The 21976-nt window shown below is 42.1% G+C and overlaps 1 protein-coding gene across 3 annotated transcripts in view; it reads left to right on the top strand.

The window, feature by feature from the left end:
* The window catches only part of hdac4 (histone deacetylase 4), a 133466-nt gene extending 115740 nt beyond the window's left edge, over positions 1 to 17726 (top strand). For all 3 annotated transcript variants that reach the window (XM_085374032.1, XM_085374034.1, XM_085374033.1), the window contains 5 exons: positions 4908 to 5026; positions 5746 to 5879; positions 12113 to 12197; positions 12383 to 12524; positions 13282 to 17726. In XM_085374032.1, the coding sequence (XP_085230158.1) occupies positions 4908 to 5026; positions 5746 to 5879; positions 12113 to 12197; positions 12383 to 12524; positions 13282 to 13321 (520 nt within the window). In that variant the 3' untranslated portion in view covers positions 13322 to 17726. The remainder of the gene's footprint in view (positions 1 to 4907; positions 5027 to 5745; positions 5880 to 12112; positions 12198 to 12382; positions 12525 to 13281) is intronic.
* The last annotated feature ends 4250 nt before the right edge of the window (positions 17727 to 21976 follow it).

Genomic DNA, 21976 nt, shown 5'->3' on the forward strand with positions numbered 1-21976 from the left:
ATGCCCTTGTTTTGTGTGCGTTTGTCCTGGAGTGATGAACACAGATACGTGCATTTGCATATCAGCCTGTGCATGCTGAGGTTGTTAATGCGATTGCGATTCAGCCTTCTTTGCGTGAGGCAGAATAGGAGCTTGGTGTTCATGAACCTCAGGTCGTGTCACCATTAATTCCCAGAGGCTCCAGAGGTATTGGACAATTTATATGCCCCACGGGGGCACCAGCAAACCTGTGCGCAGGTCATAGATCTGTCACAAATGCACGCACACACACACGCATGCATGCACTCATTGTCAAACAAATGCATCATGCCCTGATTCAAATTTGCATGATTGTGTGCAAAATGTGCACAGTGCAACAGATGTGCAAATGCACACCTTTCATATCTGTTTGCTCACACATCTACAACCCAAAATAAACACCTGGTGAACACAGTTGCTCTTTCACTCTTATTACTTGTGTGTTTTGGTCTTTTCCTTCCTCTCTCTGTCTTGAGGAGGGGATGCGTGCCTTGCAGCCAGTACCTTCCCATTCCTCCTCTGGCCTGTGCCACGTTGCATTTGCAGGGGATCAAGTCTGAGCCTCCAGAAAGCACAGAGAAAAAAGATAAGAAAATTGGCCCTAATGAAAACCAGAAGCACCGTCTCTTTCCCCGTCTCTCTCTCTCTCTTCCTCTCTCACTCCCATCCCACCCACCCCCCTCTTTTTGCCATGAACTTGGAAAGACGAGAGAGGAGGAGAATTAAATTTAATTCAAACCAGCTCTCCGCAGAGCCAGATGACAGGGCTTTGAAGTGTAAGTGTGCGTGTGTGAGTTTTTTGCTCTCTTATTCTCCCTCTTCTCCTGCTCTCCTGTTCATTTTTTATGAACGAAGGGGGGAAGCCTGCAGTTTAACCTTTTGTTTGCTGGTTTGACAAGTGCTGCTCCCTCTGAAGGATCTTTCTTTCCTTTTTTTCCCCCATGAGAATGAATTTCTCTGAGCTTTAAAGCTTACAAATATCTAATTTGGTGGCATTTTCATCTAGACCAGAGCCAGTCATCCTATACAAAATGATAGGATAGTAATACTTTTTTTTTAATATATATTCTGTACATGACAGTACTGCTTTTCATGTTACAAAGCTGAAGTACATGGGATCACAGGGCATAATCAAGATCTGGCAATGTATAAATTCAGGACTAGATTAATTACATACAGATGTGTAGTCCCGAGAGAGGAAGTTTTTCTTGGCTCAAAAAAATGACAGCTATGCCGAGACCTATTGCCGCGTTAACTTTTTCGAGTGTGCACATTTGATATCATGTTGGGTGACATGTGCCAAATACTAAAAGTGCTCACTGGAATCAGACAAGGAGAAATTACTTGGAGCAGAGTAAATGAAAAAGAGTGTGCATTATAAGGTTGAGCATGGTCAAGTCTTTTAAAGCGGTGCCAATCGAAGATATGTGTTTGCCTCCACAGATTTTACGCATGGAGATCTGTTCATACAGCTGAGGGAATGCTCCTCACTCTGTGGACAGGAGCTCCTTCTCTCTGAAAAGACTGAGAAAATACCCCCAGTGATGTCACCAGGCTTATTCTGGCTTGCAGAAACAGGAAGTGTAGGATTCGTTGTTTTCCCGAGCTCCGCTGCATCTATTTTGAGTATTCTTATTAAAGCCATCTCATAGCTGAAGTGCAACAGCCATTCAGCATTCCTTTGTGCTCTCTGTGCATGCAGACTCAGCTGCACCTGTTGCTAGGTAAGCCAAACAATGCTAAACAAAAGTTTAGACCACATAGCTGTCAAGTAATTGCATTTGTAGTTAAATGTAACTGGGAGACAGCCAGCAGTGGTTTAGATTTCAGCCTCTTTGGTCAGGATGTCCCATCGCTTACGGCTCAGTCGTAAACTCTCCCCTCCCTTAATTAACAAAAAGTCTTTTTCATCTCAGCGTGCATAGCCTCTGATTCACGCACAATTAGCCCTTCTCAAAACCACTTACTTCCCTCTCTGCCAGCCTGGTAATTGATCACTGCGGCTTTTTATTTGTTTAAATGTCAGGATATTATTCCAGTGGGGTGGGGTGTGGAACTGTCGACACCAGCAGTTTTCAGCATTGTGACCAGAACTAGTTGCTGTTTGTATTCAAGGTTGGAGGGGAGAGGGTGGAGGAGCCCTTGGTGGTTGAGGCATATCCTCGGCAGTCAAGGTTTCCCACCAAGTCGTGTGTCAGGCCACATAAGCGTCTGTGGCAGGCTTCTTTTAGTGTGGGGTCTTTATGGCCCCCAAATGTTAATGGGCCAAGGCTGTATGCTTAAATAAATGTAGCAGTTAGTCAGAGGGTTTAGCAGAAGTCCTTTTTAATTTAACATAAATCCAAACATAATTATCTGTGTTGCTCGTGTACACGTTTGTGTTGTTTACGGCTGTCTGACTTGAAGTATATGAAAGGCTGGAAAACAGCAAAAAAAAAAGATGCAGTATGTCACGTCTTTCGCCTCATTCATCCACTCTTCATTTATGTCTTTACTCAATTAAGTTCACTTTGTTTTTCATCCTATTCGGCCTGACGTTTTCATCTGAAACGCTGCCAGCTGCACGATAGCGCACAGTGACGCTCACACTCTGCGTATACTTACTGTCTGGGACTCCCAAAAACCTCCCAGTGCTACCTCCCACCTCTCCCTCAGACAGCTGTGTGTATGTAGGAGTGTTGTGTTGTGGTGGGGGGTGGGGTGTGCACAGCTAAGGGTTATAATTTGGTGGTGAGCAAGAGATGGAAAAACCTGCGGCCTACGGAGCTCAGGGCACGCTGTTCACCCACAGCTGGCAAACCAACACCGTGTTCCTGAGGTCAGCAAAGTACAGGGGACCTACAACGAAACCCTGTGGTACTCCATCAGTCACAGACCTCACTAAAATGCTACTTGCCCAAATATCCCAGGCCCCAGAAAAATTGTTGTGCCATGCCAGAGGTTCCACAGCGAATGACAGAGACACTTGTTTTGCCATCTGGGAAGTCCTATTTATGAACTCAGTTAGACATTGTAAATTATGCTAAACCAGAATGCTATGTCACATGATACGTCTGTGCCCCTCCTGTTATTACTAGTTCGAGGATTGATTATTACAGGTTCATAACTTATGGAAACCCCATAAACATCTAAAGTTTTCACTTCTTAAAAGTTGTGTTATTGTTATTTTGTGATAGGACGACAAAAAAAAGTTAAATATAAACAGCTCTAATCTTATTTTATCTAATCTGCTTGGTCAAAAACCCTTTCTTCAAAACAAGGTCATCCTATAAACCGACTGGATTTTCCAGCCACAGCTTGCAGTGAATCATTCCGCACTATTCCACTGTTGATTTGATTTCTGTGTATGACACATTGCACACAAGCAGTCAGATGAAGGTTGTACACAAGCAGCCCTCATTCACCACACCCATCCAGTCTTAGTTATCCTCCGTACTTAACACGCATACACATATGCAATTATATCTGTCCTTCCGTTTTTCCTTTTTACTTAAGGTTCATGCGGTTCATTGCACTAAATTTCCAAAACTTCCACTTCAAACATTTATGTGGCAGTTTTCCTTACCACACACATACTGTACAAACAAACTGATTAGTTGGATGTTTGCTTTGAAAACCATGAAATGGAGAAAAATGACCGTTTAGAATTTTTAAAAAAAAAAATACTGCAATTCATTGACAGTGCGAGTGAATTGTAGCATCCTCAGAGTGGAAGAAAGCAACATCACGAGGGCACTAAGAACACTGAAGCCATTTCTTAGTATATTGATTTTATAGCAGTCCTTGTTACTCTTCTTTTAGCCATCAGAGCTAACACAATACTGATGCAAAGCCATATAGCAGTCCATATATGCCTAAAGACGATGGCAGTTATTAACATAGTTTTCAGCAGCTCTACATACTATTATCATCACTTTGTCCTTCAGATCAGTCCATCGATCTCAAAGCAGAGGTCAAATCTGACATGATACTTTAAGTCTATATATGGTACTTTCTATAAGCTGCCAATTTATAATAATTTTTGTCAATTTTCAAACAATAAATCATCAAGTTAACCTTGAAGACCTTGGTAGATCTAACCCAAATTTTAATGGATTATAAACATGACTGCAAAGTTCAACCTTCCGAACTATCGTGTTTAATAACCTTGGCTGAGGTAATCGTTATTTGGTATTTATAAGTCTGTCAGACCTGAGTTTGTTGATGTGAGCACTTTGGTTTTTGTGCTTCTTTAATGTCCACGTATGCTTTGTTGTGAGTTCCTTATCCTTTGACACAGTTTCATGTATTGGAAATATGGCAGTGGGAAAAACGAACTGTTTATATTCACATGGGACAGCTTCTAATAGTGTTATAATTTAATCTTGAAATCTCAGGCTTGGTGGTTTTGATTCTCCTTTTGGTGGTTTGAGCTGCATTTCTTTCTAATCTAAAGTATTTGCTGTATTTAATGCATTTGTTTTTTAAAAATACATGTTTCATACAGTAAGAGCAGCCCAGTCACCCTGTCATTTAGATCAAATATTAACCATATGTGGCAGTTCAAGAATATCCGGTTGCAAGAATGCCAGTGAAATGTAGTGTGACACTTTTTATAGCCTTGCTTGAAAAATATAATATAATAGTGAGAATTTTCCACAAGGCTGTGTGACAAAATCTAACCTCACTTATCGCCAAGATTTTGTGATGTTTTTGAGAAACACTAGACTTTAAAATTACTTCTGGTTTCTGGCCTTCGTGTGTGGGGCAGCAAGCCAAATAAGAAGCATGCATGCAGATGCTGATGTGTAAGGTCGAAATATAGACATCAGAAGCTGAAAACCTTTGACTGACTGAGATTTAACTAAAGTGTTTTTACGGATACATTACGTTGCCTATTGTTTCTCCAGGACGGTGGTCATGCCTATTGCCAATGAGTTTGCGCCTGATATGGTTCTGGTATCTTCTGGCTTTGATGCAGTAGATGGACATGCCCCACCGCTGGGAGGATACAAACTGACAGCCAAATGTAAGTGCTGATTCAAACTGTCCATTTCATTTCTTCTAAATCTGTTTTTTCTTTTTCCTATGAGCTGAATCATATATGCACATCTTAAGGCGTGCACCACGTCACTCGTGCCGTATGCTGTGTGATGCTACACTGTATTCAATGCTAGGAAAGACTCAAAAACATAAACTCGCCCCTTTTGTGTGCAGTGTGCATATCTAACTTACATATTCAGATAGAGACCCTGGCGTGACAGCAAAGAGCTTTTCTAAAACCATCCAGCAGATCTCAAATAAGAGCTAGGGGTCTTTGTTGTCAAAGAGGGGGGGTTATGGGTGGGTTAAAGAGGATTGCAGGAAGAGGGGATATGGTCGAATTTAGGGGGACTAAAGTATGGCTGAATACATATATAAGAACGCCCCTCATCCTGAGAGGAAAAACATCAAAGGCTGTGACCAAGACTAAACGCAAAGCCACATTTATTAAAATTAAACCTGGCTTATATTAGGGCTTGTTTTTTGCCCCCCAGTAAATCCACAGTGCACTCGCTTTCTCTTTTCCTCTGTGATGCATTCACCCCTTCCTTCATCCACGCTCCAGCCGCTTTTTTTTTTCTTTGATCAATATCCAGAAAGGAAGTTAGAGGCTGAATACCATTTCATTCTTCTTCTTTCTTTCTTTTCCTGCTCTTTCTCTCTCCCTCCCTTTGCCATTTCTGCTGTGATTTCCTGTCTGTCCAGGCTTTGGCTACCTGACCAGGCAGCTGATGGGTCTGGCAGGCGGTCGGCTGGTGCTTGCCTTGGAGGGGGGTCACGACCTCACAGCCATATGTGATGCCTCTGAAGCCTGCATCTCTGCTCTGCTTGGCAATGAGGTAAGATGTGCAGAGAGAGAAGGAGAGAGTACTTTAAATATTTGTCAAGTATTGTCAAACTGTTCTTGATCAGCACATTAAAGATGACCGTTTGCCTGTGTCAGCTGATATGTGATGATATGTGAGCACTCATATAATTCTTGCACTGGAGTTTGAGCTCCAGTGCAAGTAGGCGGTTCAGTAACACTGCAGACTTTTTGTGTACACTTTAAATGAATGACGCTAAAACAAAAAGTGTTACAAATGAATCACTGAGCGATGATTTCGGTTCTTGATTTGCTGTTACAATGTTTTAGGATTGAATATTTAAGTGTTTGTCATGTATTTTCTTACATCGCACATAACGGCAGTGTTTTGGTTCATAGTCCCTGCTGAAGGATGAACCTGTTTTCAAAAGTATTTTATTACTACACCACAAGTTTGTACAATTCTGCAACAACAGCAGGCTGATTTTTATTTTTAACTCATCCAAGCCCAAGCTCTTCACATTTTCTTCATCTACCCCACCACTCAGACAGGAAGTGAGCACCAAACACACACACATACGTCAGAGGGAGGATTTCCAGGCAGAAGGTTAATTGTAGAGTGTGTAGGTTGTGGAGTGGAGCAGCTCTGTGATTCATGGCTACCCACAGATTTCTTCTAGCTGGTGTCTGATTCATTGCAAAGGAACCAGCGAACTGCGGTTTCAAGTGGAGATTCTTGAGAGACACTTTACATCGAGGATTAATATCCAGACTGACATATATTAACATTTATTTTAAAAATGGAACAATCTAAACTGGAGTCTTTGCCACACGCACAGGCTCAGATCGTTGTCATTGGAGTTGTTTCTGTTCCTGCTAAAACCGTCATCTTCTGCAGTATCAGCAGTATAGAGCACCTTGAAATACAAATACATCATACCATGTGATGTAACAGTGTATTGATGCAGTGTTATTAACATTTTCCTCGGGACACTTTAATGCAAAATACTAAAAAGCAATAATAATTAAAAATGTACTTTTATTTTATAAACTCTAAACAAAGCCTGCATGAAAAACAAAATAAAAATGGCGTTTCTAAAAAGAATCGTAAAGTGCATCGTGAGCACGCTGGCGATGTTTTAACCGCTGACTAAACAGATCAAAGAAAGCTTCCAGCTCATGGGAAATGGCTAAACTTGGAGGCTAAATGTAATAACCTGCCTCTCTGTACCTGCATCTTTTCTGGCATCGTTGTATTTTTACTCAGTTGTATATAGCATTCGTATTCTATTTTTATCTTATTGTATATTTTTATTCTATTTTATTCTACTGTATATAGTATATTATTTTATTCTATTCTGTACAGCTGTGTACTGTATTTATTCTTATTGTATTCTAATTTTTGCGTCATAACTTTTGCACTGTCCACTTCCTGCTGTGACAAAACAAATTTCCCACGTGTGGGACTAATAAAGGTTATCTTATCTTATCTTATCTTATCTTATTTTGCCCACCAATGACTTGAAGCTGCAGTACATAGCACTGCCATTACATCTGTTAAAGCTTCAGGAATTCAAGGACACTTCAGAAGGGCGGATGCTTTTTGCTGTCACGAAGGTTTGTGCTCATGACTTCCAGCTTGAAGGACACTTTCGTTACTCACAGTACCGCCCTGAAGCAAAAATAATATTTTAGGCCAGGGGCTTTGCTTCTAAGGTTTCAGCCGCCTGTAGAGCACCAGTCTCAGCAGGGGTTTGGAGGAGGTACCTGGACGAGTGCCATGGGGAGCTGAAAATTCGAAAATAGGCAGGAGGCAGGGAGCGTCAATTGCCTCGGCTCTGCAGGGCATCCCTCTCACCCGGGGCCCTGTCATTGATACACATCTGAAAGTGGTTACCCTCACACCTCTGCAAGCAGGGTCAGCCTTGGTCTTGGAATCCGATAATAAAAGGAAATGGAGCAATCATTTGAAGTCGGAAGGGAGGAAGCTATTGTTATTAAGACGTGTGTAAGTATTGTTGTACCTGTGCAGGTCTTCGGAGTCTTTTTCAATAAACCTGGCCACTATACACAAGTCCCAACAACTTGGCTTCATCTTTAATTTAAAAAACAAAATCTTGAATAATGATTTTAAATATATTTATACATATATATATAGATATAGATATATGGCAGGAGCCTGACAGGACATGTTGTACAGAAGGCCTTACTGGCATGTGTTGAATGGGCAGACTGGTTTGAGTAAAGTTGTGAAGAACACAATGATGTTTTTCCCTTTCAAAGATAGAACTAGAGTTTGCATGACCTGCTCCGGCTGGCTCTTTGGCAGCAAGTGATGTCAGCTGTTTGAACAAAGGCAGATCACACGGTTGTTTGGTGCTTTGATAGCTGATAGCAAAGAAGAAAAAGTAGACTAAAATGTCCCTGATCGGATCAAAACAGCAGGAAGCAAGTGTTTCTAACGTAATCTCAGCAAACGTTTCTGTAATGGACAAGGAATGTTGATGGAAAACGTCAGTGGGGGATGGAGCTGGAGGGAAAGGATGGTGGCCTGTTTTCTTGTTTTGTTTTTCTGTCCTGGTAATGGCAAAAACAAAGTTTAGGAACAGTGAAGCCTTGCCAACCTTTGGGTCCAAGGCCAGCTGGGCATCAAATGAATAACAGTCAGAATAAATCCTTTTTTTTTGAATGACTGAGTACTTTCGTTCTCTTTCTTTGAGACTGTTTCAGTTTGTGCATGTGTGCGTGTTGGAGGGATGGACTGAGGCATACGATCACTGCTGGTCAGCTGTGCATTTGTTTATGTTGCTTCCAGCTGCCTGGGGGGGGGGGGCGAGGGGTTTGTCTGCAGGTATCATGAACCCAATGCACGACTATAACTGAAACACTGTTCATGCTGTTGGTGCTCTTTAGTTGACCATCATGGACTGGGAGGTAATGCGCAGGTACTGCAAAAGACTCTGTATGTTATACATCATCTTCTCTTCCCCTGTGTCTCGTACTTTCTGTGTTTTACTCGAACTTGTGTGAGAGTTCTAGCCGTACTTTCTTTGGCAGGTTAAGACAAGCTTTGCTATAATGAGTATTGGGTTTCTTTTGAAAGCAGCTCAAATTAGCTGGTGGGAAGAGTTAGGGAAGAAAATTGCTGAATGGACTTTACAGGCTCTTTTATTCAGTCTCACTGCTGTAATGCATAATGCTGAAGTTTCTCTAGTTAAATAGCTCATGAATGATGCATTGGCAGCTCCACTAGTCAACTCTGAACTCTGGACTAATTGATGATTGCTCACAAACAGATGTTGGCCCAGCTCGAACCACGGTTGTTAGCAATTATTTGATAAACAACTGGCTAATATGCTAATTGTTACCAGCTGTCAATGAGGTTATTTTGTGCGTTTACACTCCAGTTACAGTAAAACACTCGACTTCACCTGTCCCCCTCTTTGGATCTGACTGTTCCCCCACTAGAGCAAGGCTAACCCACACCTTTATTCCAAAAAAGGTGGCCTGCTTTGCACAGTGCACATCATTTCCTTGTTTACTTAGCATAACATAATCAACTGGTTTTAGCGACCGCCGACACATGCACACATACACAACAGTAAACAATGGATGCCTTGTGCACTTTTTCTTTGTTGAACAAGTGGAATTCCTCCTCTTTCCACTGTTTTGGTTTCAGCCTCTCTTAGGAATGTTTTTACCGGGCCACGTTCCTTTCGCTCAGCTCATGGCTTTCCATGGTGTCTCAGTTCCTTTGGGCAGGAGTTTTTGTATTTTGGACCGCTGTGTCACAGAGCGATGCAGACCTCCTCAGAGATTATTCAAACCATCATTCTCTCGCACTTATCTATCAAAGACTGCGACACATTTATAATGACACCAAGATCCAGACATCCGGCCAAGGCCAGTACAACCAACTCAAATAAGCAGAATTATCATCACAGAGGATGTCCTGGAGAAAGTTGGGCTTGTGTTAGAGTACGCTTGCATATCTGTATGTGTGTGTGTATATGTGCGTTTGCCACACCTGCTGGGTGGGGCCCCTGGACTACCCTGACAAGAGCCATTAAAGTTTATAAGCGTGAGGCCCAGCTGTCAATCAAGCTGACAGACTGCCCCTATCCAACTCTGCTCTAACGTGAACCTCACGAAACCCCAGAGAACCCCTGACCTCGCTCTGACAGGGAGCTGACGCACGCTGGATTTGCACGGGCTGGGTAGTTCTGGGCTGGAACTGGCTTGGGTTATGGTGGGTAGATGGTGGCTGTAGCCTGGAGGTTGGAGGAGTTAGTTTTGACTAAAAGATTAATGATTTCAGTCTACAGACTTGGAAATTTTGAGATGGGATAATAAGCACTGCTGTTTCCTTCTCCGCCACAACTAAAGTAATGTTACACCACTTTTAAGGAGCAGAGCTGCATACGACTCGGGTCATTTCATGTGCTTCTCTCCCTCGTTTCTTTGTCCAGTCAGTTAAATGACATTTGAAATTACAGTATCACATAAATGTGATTTCATTTCTGTGAAATGGCAACACCAGAGAAAAAATCCAGACATTTATTCCGAGTTCAGCTCTGCTGAAGAGGCGGGATATGAAGGAGAGCCGGCTGACACGGGTTGACGCGTACATCATTGCCAGACTAAATGCGGCGCTGAAGAACCGAACCTTCTGCGGTAATTGAGCTCCATGGCTGTCGATTATTGAGTGCAGCAGCTCGTTCTCGTAGCTGGGCCTCACTGCTGTACCTATAACGGCAGCGAGGCAGATCTGTCACTGAATCTTAGGTTAGTGTTGAGGAAAGGTGTATTTTAACCCTAAATTGAAGCAAGCCGTGAATTAAAATGAAATAAGAAGTGAACAGAAAGGAAACAAAGAGGTGACTGAAAACCATCAGCAAGGTCCCGAACGGCCCTTTGGTGCGTTGAGGGTTTTGTTTGGATTTAAACAGTATGGAAAAGTAAGGCCGGCTTTGACTTATTACATAGATAAATAGTTGGAGTTGATGGACGGTCATTAAGCTTTAGGAAGCTTAATGACCGTCCATTGTTACTGTATGTTACTCTGGATGAAAGTGTTGGCCAAATATTAAATAGGCCAATGAAAATATTGTGCTAAAACTGTGTGCGCGCGCGTGTGTGTGTGTGTGCGCGTGTGTGTGTGTGTGTGTGCGACCTCTGTCCATTCTTCATTGCATGATGTAGCCTGTCGTGCCACAGTAGGATTAAAGTATCCCTCTCCCCAGACTGCCTTTTCCCTCTTCCCTCTGAACTCCTCCCACACACTATTTGTTTTAATTATAAGAAAACTTCCAGCCTCGGCCAAGCGAGACCAACCGACAATGACTTTTTCCTCTTCTCTCTGGCATTCTGCTCACAAATCTCAGGCCAAACTGTTTTTCTTTCTCTCCGTGTCTCTCTTTACATGATTCTCAGTCAGTGCTTTATTCCGTTGGGGTTATGACTGAGCAGAAAAGGGATGCATGTTGTCTGTGGTGGAATGTGGAGCTGAATGAGCCTATTTGACAAAATGGGATGAGAAAGTGTCGTATGTGCAGTTGGCCAAAAGGGAAATTGAATCATTCCGGGTTGGGAATGCACTTTGGGGAATAGCCCTGTTTTCTGTGTGTTGCGGTTGGAGCTGAGCTCTCTGAGGATTGCATTTTTCGTGCGTGGACGTGTGTGCCAGTGCAAGCGCTTGGGTGAACTGGCAGTTTCTGCTTTAATGCATCTGTTGCACTAGCATGTGTCCTCGGAGTGGGACGCTGTACAAAGCACGCATTGTCGATTGTGTCAAAGAGTAGCAGAGCTGCTGATGAGTGGGAGGTGGTGTGCATCTGCAGGCCTATTTTCTATTGTGTCAGCAGCTCAAACTTGCTCCCCACCTCTTGGATTGACTCAACTGTGGGCCGTGGGCCACGATCAAAAACGATCCCTTAAACCTGGAGGGACTCGCATTAGTTCAAGTGAAGTTTTGGAGGGAGGCTTCTGAACAGCTGTCAGTCACATTTATAGAAAGGCCTATCTCGCCATATGCAACTCACCAGAAGAAACGCTGTGATACATTTAAAGCGCTTAACCGATGTTCCCAGTAGACATAGCTTCATCGCCAAGTTAGAGCAGTTTTATTTCAGCAAAGGTGCCATAAGTAGTCTGACAGATGACTCTTCTGATGGTTCAGCGCTGATACTGTAAAAATGTGCATGTTTTTCTTTTGATAGACAAAAACATTTCATGCTTAATTTTTCTATCGTTTTCTGTTCCTTTCAGTTGGACCCCATTCCCGATGAGGTGCTGCAGCAGAGACCAAATGCAAATGCGGTACGGTCTATGGAGAAAGTAATCGAATTTCACAGTGAGTAGATCTTTTACATTTTTTTCCTGCTGGCATTAGAAATAATAATTAGGTGTAACTAGCTTCCCTAAGGGTAAGTCAGGTAGTTGGTAAGCAAAGCTTCTAAATGCTAAACTTCACATTCAAACCCAGTTAGCGGAACATATTATATCTCTGCACACACTCTATCTGCATTTCGTTATTAGGTAAATACTGGTGCTCACTGCAACGTTCTGCCTCCTCGCTGGGTTATTCTTTGAGTGAGGCCCTCAAGCGTGAAGCAGAGGAAGCTGAAACTGTTTCTGCCATGGCCTCATTGTCTGTTGCAAACAAGCACGTTGGAAAGAGGTAAGTTGATTGTCGTCATTTACAGTCACTGGTTTACATTAGTGTACATTTGGCTCAGGAGGTAAAGCAGGTCATCACGATATCGCAACACCAGAGCCAGAGTTACCCCTGAAGAAGCTTTGCTTGTTTAGAGGGATTGCCAAGAAAAAGCCTAAAGTTAGGTTTACAAAGTTGCTTCTGAACAACAGAAGGTGTTTGCCCATAATGCACAGCACCTTGTTTAATGAAAACAAACACGGCACATCAGCCCAAACACCTCACACCAAGTTGTTTTTCAGTCAGAGGACATTGGGAATCTTGTAGTTAGAATTAAATGTGAGGCTACAGTAAAACCGTTGCCCCGACTGGGCCAGGACACAACAATGATCCCAAGCACAATGGGATTGCTGAAAAAGAAAAGAATCAAAGTGCTGCAGTGGCCCAGTCAAAGTCCAAAGTGATTGAAATGCTGCTGTGAGAGATAAATGAATCAATGAATGACTGCGAATCTAAAAAAACTGAAGCAAAGCTGCAAAGAAGAGTGAGCCAAAATTCCTTCACGATGTGAGAGAAGGAAAAAGTCAAACAGAAAATGATGACTTCTAGTTGTTGCTTCAACACGCTACTGAATCCTGTGAAAACTTTCTTTTACAGGACTCTTTCAATGCAGCCTTTTCCTGCTGTAACATTATATGTTGTATTTGTTGTTAATTAGTTGAAACAGTTTTAAGCATCTGTTACTTCTCCTTTGTTCATAGTGTTATCCTTTTTTTCACAGGGCTGAAGAGGAACCGATGGAAGAGGAAGCTCCTATGTAAAGAAACATCCACGACCTTTTTGATCACTCAGACTCGTCTGTGGCATTTTATCGTGACAAAAATGGACCACTGAAGATGAGCGACCCTTTTGCTGATCAGCGGTGCACTGAGCAATCAGCATAAACGCGTTGCATTGCATTGCACTTAAAGACTTTTGGATATACGATTGTTTCAGCTATCCCGTAATGACAACCTCCAGTGCCAGTGCTTTTAAAACACTAGACAGACATACTTTTGATTGCCAGTGAGAACCATGCAGAGGACCTACAGTCATCTACTCTTCGTGTAATTCTGCTCTGTCCCTGCTTTATCTTCATCTCTTCGCTTTCGTGAAGACCACCATAGCTATTGTGATTGTTACTCTGGACTAAAGATGGGTTCTTGCTCTTTCCAGATATCTAAACGAGAGGGAAAAAACGTCAGTTTTCCATGTTGTTGAAGGTTACAGATGAGAAAGGTCACAAACCTGTTAGAGTAAAAGACATTTGTGCCTTTCCCCCCACCCCGTCTAAACTTGGTGGAATTTTTTTGAACTCCACTGGAAGAGTTTTGCCTTAAAAATAGTTTTGGGACTGAGGCCTCTTCTCCCCAAGCCCTCACACATTTCTATCCTGGCAAGACATCCACTGCCTGCATGTTGTTGGCACATAGACTGAAGGACTTTGGCATGTTTACCTATAATTCCCTGCAACCAGCCTACTGTCTCTGCCCCCACCTTTTCCCCTCATTTTCAGTGTCAGCTTGGAAGGTAGTTCCCAGCCACAAGTTGGAGGTGGCTCCTTTAAAAAGGAAATTAAGAGTTGGAATTGTATCGTTTAATCACATAGGCACCAGTTCTTCTTTGTCAGAGAAAGATATACGTAGCATGCACTTTACTGGAGCACTTGGACTTATGAAAGATAGAATCCTGTTTATATCGTATGTAGTAGTTACATAAAAATGAAGCCAAAGCATGACAGATTATTGTCTCTGTAGAGTATAACCACTTACCGCCCCACACATATAACAACGACTGAGCAGTGTCGGTATTTACATTAGAATTTGTCTCACTTTTTCAGACATTTGCCGAATGGAAATAAACTAATCTCACATGGGCTCATTTGTTGAACCAGCCCTCTCTTTAAGACAAGGACCATACCACCTGGGATTTTCCAGAGGGGTGTTCTGGAGCTTTCACAGCTGGCCTAACATCTTTCGATCCTTTCGATCAAGAACATCTGCTTTGCAAATGTCAGGTGATACGAGGCAGGTGTGAATGTTTCTGCCTCTTCGTTTTCAATAAAGCACAAACTGTTCTCTCTATATTTTTTTAATAGTATGCAAACATTTTTAGGTGTTCTGCATTATAAAATGCAGTCCTCTTTTTGACAGCCCTTGGCTCAAATGCACATATTTGAGCTTTAAATAGCACATGTAGCTCAGCCTGTCCTCCTGGATTCTGAATCGTTTCGTTAGGCCGGGTCTCGTTACTAATCTGAGCATCAAATCTTTTTGAATCAGCATTTTTATATGTTATAATATTTTAGAAGACAAGATGTAAAATTTTCCTGCTCTGACTTTTTTGAAGTCAAGCCCATGATATAGCTCCCAGTCGCTCTGCACCACACACACAGCCAGCAGCTAGGTCGTAGTAGTTTAATTTAATAATTAAACAGTCCCAGTTTAGGACTATAGTGGCCCCTCTGATCAACATGCTAACTTCCTTCCAGCTTGTGTTTGGCCCTCTGGGCAACTACCTTCTGCTGCCTTTATTTGACCTAAAAACTAATCGTGTCTTTAATGTCGTTTTTAAGTGAACAGGAAACGGAGCGCTGTGGTATTTACTGTTATTTACTGTACATAGGACACTGATCTCCTGAGTATTCCTGCCACACACATTCACTATTTTTGTGGTTTGTTTTCCTCTCTTTCGCTTTTTTCTGCTTTTGAGCTCTAGTGACTTATTTTTGTACAATTTTCCTGTTGTTTTGTGCGTGTTGTCCACTCTCTGTTTCTCTGTTATGTTGTAAAGCTGACATACTTCACAGCAGGTGAGGGTTCAGACTCTGTTTTTAGTGGACGTTACATGAGTACGTTTTCTGGGTTCAGGGTTTTTGCGGGAGCGTTGGGATTCAAATGTTTCTACTTTGTATAATGATGGACAATTGTGTATTTACTGTCTGTTCATAGTAGATTTATATATAAAAAGAAATGAGTATATTATATATCTATACATTACAAAATGCTACGATCTTGTTTTTGAAGTTGGTATTGAAAAACAATACTTTCCGTGGGTCTTAGTTACAGTTGGCCCTTTTTAGGGTGTTACTGAAGGCACCTTTTGCTGTTGATCATGTGTTGAGCAGCATCTTTCTGGCTGTTTTTTGTCTCTCAGCAGTAATGACTTTTTTGTTGTCTGTTTTGTTTATTTCATTAGTTACCCCATTGGTACCATAACACTGTTACAGTAGGTGTGCAGTCGCCCTCTGCTCAGCCTTGCATTTTAATGCACATATTTGTCAGATTCCATACCTTTTCTTTCTCGTGCAGATGTTCTTGCGCGCATATCTTGCCTGGCATCTGTTAAGTTTCAGTATTTCAGGAAATTTGAGTCTTTTTTTTTTGTTCCTCTTTGTTAAAGATTATCATCTGACGTATTTGAAAGAATAGGAAGAATAGCGAGGGCGGATTAGAATTGGAACACAGCCATTGCTTTTCCCCCCTGTGTTAAATCACCACGACGGGCCTTGCAAATGGTTTTGTATGATCAACGTTTATTTCCTTATCAGGCCAAGTATGCTTAGTTTTTAATTTAAATTAACATTTTTCAAGTTCACAGCTGAAGTCTCATCAGCTTTGGTATGCAAGTTATGTTTCTGTATCTAAAAATCGCAGTTTGATCACAGTAACAGCCAAGCAGGACCGAGGTATCGATGCCTTAAAAAAAAAACAGGAAAAAACACGTTTGATTTTCTTTTTTGGGGGGGAATTTCAATCAGACGTACAAGAAATAAATTTGCTTATTTTAACTGAATGTATCTAGCAGAGATCTTCCCTCTCCTTACTAATGCACCACTAATGTCTTTAAGTCTCAAATCCTTTCCGTAACTTTTGTAGTTGAGATATGGATATGGTAGATTGTTTCCACCATCATCTTTTTTTAGTAAATTTCTAAAGATAATGTCTATACCAATACAGTTTGCATTAAATCGTGCATAAAGTAAATTCTGCCAAAACAAAACCTCTGGTCTGGTTGCAGCAGGGCATCTTTTATTATCATTTTTTAGCTTTTTCTGTACATTCCCTTTTTGTGAGACACACATTGTTTTCTTCTCCTTTGTAGATGTTGGCCAGCTTCTTTGTGTGTGTGATACTTGCGTACTTTCATAGTCGGGATATGAAAATGCATATAATCGGGCTATCCTGAATATGACCTCAGCTGGGATATGCTGACATCTCGGCTCATTTTAACACACTTGAAGAGATGCCTTTCAGTAACCCAGCCCAGAACATTCCCAGAACCTTTGCACAACAGTGCCAGTCATGGCTTTTCTTCTGTTTAATGCTTTCGTTTCTCAAACGCTGCCAAAACTAACACTGTCTGGCTACTCTGGCCATCTGTCTTCACTGTTAGTCTTAAAACAATGTCCAGTAACCAAAAAGAAAAAAGCAGCATTCCATTTTGGTGTAATTTCCATTTATTATAAGGTAAATCTTTTTTCTTTTTTTTTTTAACCCTCGCAGGTCTGAGAGCTGTCTTGTTTCTGTAGATGCCCCGGTCTGACCCCACGCAGCTCCTCCTCTTTTCTCCCTGCATGATCCGTCTGTCTGCATGCATTACCTGTCTGTCTGTCCCCTGCCACACACCAGCACAAGGGATCAAGCACTGAAGGACTTTCACTGTATCCAAACTATTTTTATCTCTTTGCTTCTCTTTCTGTTTCTAATATGGAGGAATTTGGGTGCTTTCCATGTTGTGCTTTCACCTGTAGCGAATGAATCATCAAACCTGGCAGACTTAAGTTGAATAAGTCACAAAAAGAAATAGTATCAAGCACAGACAATAGATTTTATTGTATTTATGTAGAAAATGAATTGTTTGGTGGGATGCTTTGTAAACTATAAGACCAGAATGGACTGTCTTTTTTTTTTTTTTTCCCAAACCAGGCGAGATGTGACTTTGGAGGATTTTCAGAAGATATTTGTGTTTTCTGTCACGTCTGAACTCATCAAAGGGCTCCATCCAGACGCCAGGTCATTGTTACAGTTGTCCATTCCAGTAAATAAGCCAGTTATCTCTTTGACCACTGTGGTTCAGAAACAAACAGTTCTAGGTTTACATATGTATAAAATGCATATTCTTTTTTTTTTTATCAGTTATGTTTTTGACTTGTTCCACCATTGTTACAAAAATAGTACATTTTTCTCGGGAACCTTTGCTCTAACATGTTGTCTTTGACATGTACATTATAAAGTATTGTTTTGGAAAAAAAAACCTCAATGTGTGTTTTTATGCTTTTACTGTTTGCTGTAATTTCGAAGAAAAAGCATGAAGGCAGACGTTCAGGATGTGTCCTCATACGCGATAAAAGAAATACTACAGAGATTTAAAGGGATTGCACTTAAAAGTTCGAGTGCAACAGCATATCCGTATCTGCTTCCATCGCTACTTTGCAGCAGTTTGTTGTGGTGGGTAATGGTTGGAGACTAGACAGAGTTTAATCCTGCATAAACATATCATATGGTTGCATATGAATGCCACGCTTGGTAAAATTTCCAAAAAAGATGGAGCCTGAGAAAGGCTTGTGTTTCTGAGGATATTCTGATGAGGTTGATCTGGCCTTGCAGACATGCAGTTTCCAACTGGCAACTTCCAAGTGAGTCAATACCATAGTTAAAATGTAAATATCAAACTTTACAGCATTAAAAAGCTCACAAGTCCAAGGCTAGTGCAAAAAACTCATCCATCTGGATCTGTTCAAGGTCAAAATCAGGAGGGTGGATGGTTTGACTGAGAGGTGTGCCAACACAGCAGGGTGTAGCTGATGGTTGAATCTGCCAAGCTTCGCCTCCAGTAATTCCAGTCATAGTCAACTGGACCTCATGCTAATATTTATGATGATGGTCCATCCATGCATTCATTTTCTTAACTGGTTATCCAGTCCTGGAGCGTATCCCAGTAGATTCGCCAGTTAAACTAATATGCTTTTGGCCAAATCTCCTGCGATGTATATTGACCGCAGACTGTTTGGTCAGATATTCTGCTCTAACAGAAGCTAAAGGTCCGAAAATCCCCAGATTTGATTTTTCTTTCAAGCTTGTAATCTTTAATCCAACCAACAGCCAAAAAAACGGAGTCAATTTATTTATATTGCACATTTAAACACTACAGACGACGACCAAAGTGCTGCACTAACAAAGTCATCAAAAACAAGCAAATGATTTAAGACCAAAAAAATTTAAATTAATAAAAATATAAATGACAACAGTAAATAATACAAATTAAAATAATGAGAGTGAAAGATGGCACACTAAATTAAAGCTAATCTGAAGCTAAAGAAGCTATCACACTGCACACAGCTCCCTCTGCAGGCACACAAGTTTTTATAAATGTTAACATTCAAAGTTGCGCTCCCCAGTTCCTGCAAACAGCCTTCAGTGTAAACTTGGGGTAGTGTGCCTTTACGTCCAGAGGTGGGCATCATTGGCAAGAACGACAACAAGGGCCCCACAGTAGCTTTGACCAGGATTAAACACCCATTTGGAGAGGTCAAAGGTCTTAACCAGCGTTGAATCCCTGATGGTGGTGGAACTAACGCTAAGACAACAGTCCAAAAACAAACAAAGCCAATCCCGACTTTCCTCCCCTCAAATAAATATACATCGCTGTGCTTTCGGTCAGAGTCTGAATTCAGTGAGTAACAGTGTAAATAACACCACTGCGGCAGGATTTGTAGACTTGTCAGGTTTGAAGCACCATGCAGTGTAAAAGACAAATGAGAAGACAACATCTGGTTTCTTGAGAAAATGACATTCAGCTGAGGCGTGAGGGACAATATTTACCATCTTAGAGATGCTGAAAAGAGCTCTGAAAGCGCTACTACTAAAAACAACGACAGTAAAGCTGGGAATGTGCTCTTTTATGGTTCCTCTGTGCCTTGAGATGCTCTAATGGCGTGCCTGTGACACACACAGACTGCCCGTCTCACCTTAAGTTCACCGTATTCCCGCTATGCAGTGACACACAACCCCCGTGGCCTCTAAGTCAGGTCAGGTCAGAGAACGGGTGAAGCCCTGCTAGTTGAACTTTCCCCCCTCCTGAAGCTCAACCCACAAGATGGTTTCTTCTTCCACAACAAAGAACTGAAAAGTCAGAACCCCCCACCCCTTATTTTGTTTCCCTCTCATTTCCCTGCAGTGACATTCTGGTCTGCCGCAGCTTTCTTGCCTTGCTCATCTTCCTCCAGCGTCAGCCGTTATCAGTCAGCTCTGTCATTACCCAGCCGCCCGTATGCGTAAAAAAAGGCCTCATCCTCCCAGCTGTGCTCATCGCCGCACTTTTTAATTGCAGGTTCGAGTGACTCCAAATGGGCGATGAGGCTTTGGCCAGTTGCTTGGATGACATATAAAACTAATTATAGAAGAGAGTCATTAGAATTAAATTTGGATCTTCAGCACACAAACATCAGCTATATTTAACAGGTCCTAACAAACATGTACGTTGGGATCACAGAGGCGGCCCAGTCGAGTAATGTCTGTGAAGTCTTGGAGAAGGAAAGGTCGACGAAATGTTAGACACAAAATTAGAACAAATCCAGCAGTTTCTCTCGACTTGTTCTATTCCAAGCATGACTTTGGAAACAATGGAAATGAACGTGAGGAGCCTGTGGCCGTTTGCTGTTCTTTCCATCGGATGTTCCGTCAGTCCGGCTGACACTTCTGATCCATAGTGTATTTGAAAAGCTGTGCAGCATTTGCTTATCTTGCTACTGTGTGTGTTTAGTCTACTGTTCGGTGTGCGCTGACATCAAAAATGGAAAGACACACACATGGCTGGAAGGCTCTGCAAACAGAACAACAGTAGGTCACTCTCAGCTTGGGTTTCAGGACTAAGTACGAAGTTCAGTGACGGACAGCAGCACATACTGTACATCCACTGATCAGCCACATTAAAACCACATGCTTAATGTTGTGTAGGTCTGCCTCTTGCCAACAGAACAACCATAAACCCATCTGGGAATTTCCACGGGACCGCTGTGGACGTCCTGCGGTTGTCTATAACAAGGACATTAGCAACGGATCCTTTGGGTCCTGTGGATTGTCTGATGGAGGCTCCGTGGATCAGGCTGTTCTTCCACATCCCACAGATGCTTGATTAGTTTGGTATTTGGGGATTTTGAGGGCCAGATCAATGCCTCGGGCACTGTGGTTTGTTATTCAGCTGTTCCTGAGATGTCGTTGAGGTGTGGCTGAGCACACTGTGGTTCTGGAGGAGGCGAAGGACAATTTAAAATCCTTCGATCGTGGCTCAAGAGTTGGGAGTTTGCCTTGTAATTGGAAGGTTGCCGGTTCGAGCCCCGCAGCCTCGCCTCTGTCAGTGCGCCCCAGGGTGGCTGTGGCTACAACGTAGCTTGCGTGTTTATACACCTTTCTGCATAATTAGTTATTATTAATCTCTGGCGCTCTTCCACAGCCCGTCTTTTCCCGTCTCCCTCCCTCCCAACCAGCAGATGGCCCCGCCCCTCCCTGAGCTTGGTTCTGCCGGAGGTTTCTTCCTGTTAAAAGGAAGTTTTTCCTTCCCACTGTTGCTAGATGCTTGCACATAGGGTTTTTTTTTAAATTGTGTTTGTCTTCTCTGTATAATTGCGGGGTCTTTATCTTACAAAATATAGTTAAGCGCCTTGCAGTGACATTGAAGTGACTGAGAAAATTGATGCTGTTATTATTATTTACAAATGTTCTCTAGATATGCTACTAATAACATTATTGTCTATTGTTTTTAATTCCACAGTAATCGTAATCATGAATCCGAATGTTGCTTGTTTGAAGCCGTGCCACCAGCGGCGTCTCCAGGTCTTCAGACGGCTTGAACTGTGATGTGGATTTAACCGCTGTGTCCTACAGATGGACCTCAGCGTTTATAGTGGTGCCTGTGCAGAGTGGAAAAAAATACCAACAAATTCCTTTTGGGTTTTCGAAGCAGTGAGTAAATATTTTATTTTTGCCTTAAATTATATATGAATATATTAGCTGTTTAGTTCTCATTTCTCTTGAATGTAGTGAAAAATAAACGAGAAGGTTGGCTCCTGAAGTGGCGTGACCTGGTGACTCCTGCTGACCCTGCAGTCATCACTAGTGCTAATGATGCGCAAAGGAAGGTGGGGGCACATCACCCTACAAACACAGACCCTCGTCTCCTCCCCGGCCTGCAGACAAATCAAATTTTACTGCGTTGTCTGTGAGCAGCTATCAGCCTCGTTACTGGCTCTCAGCCACGGTGAAGGGAAATTATACATATTCATATTTGTAAACTGTGGTTTACCAGCAAAAGCACTGATTTGTTGGTGTCTGGCCGAACTCACTATGGGGTGAGTTAGAAATATTGATCAACTGTTATTATAGCTAATGTGTTTTTTTGTGTGTATTTGTTTGTGAGTAAAAAAAAACAGTGAAACC

The sequence above is a fragment of the Diplotaxodon limnothrissa genome, linkage group LG16 (genome assembly GCF_057381915.1).
Source record: "Diplotaxodon limnothrissa isolate DT_005_m linkage group LG16, D_limnothrissa_male_GT1.1, whole genome shotgun sequence".
In the NCBI taxonomy this organism is placed as follows: domain Eukaryota; kingdom Metazoa; phylum Chordata; class Actinopteri; order Cichliformes; family Cichlidae; genus Diplotaxodon; species Diplotaxodon limnothrissa.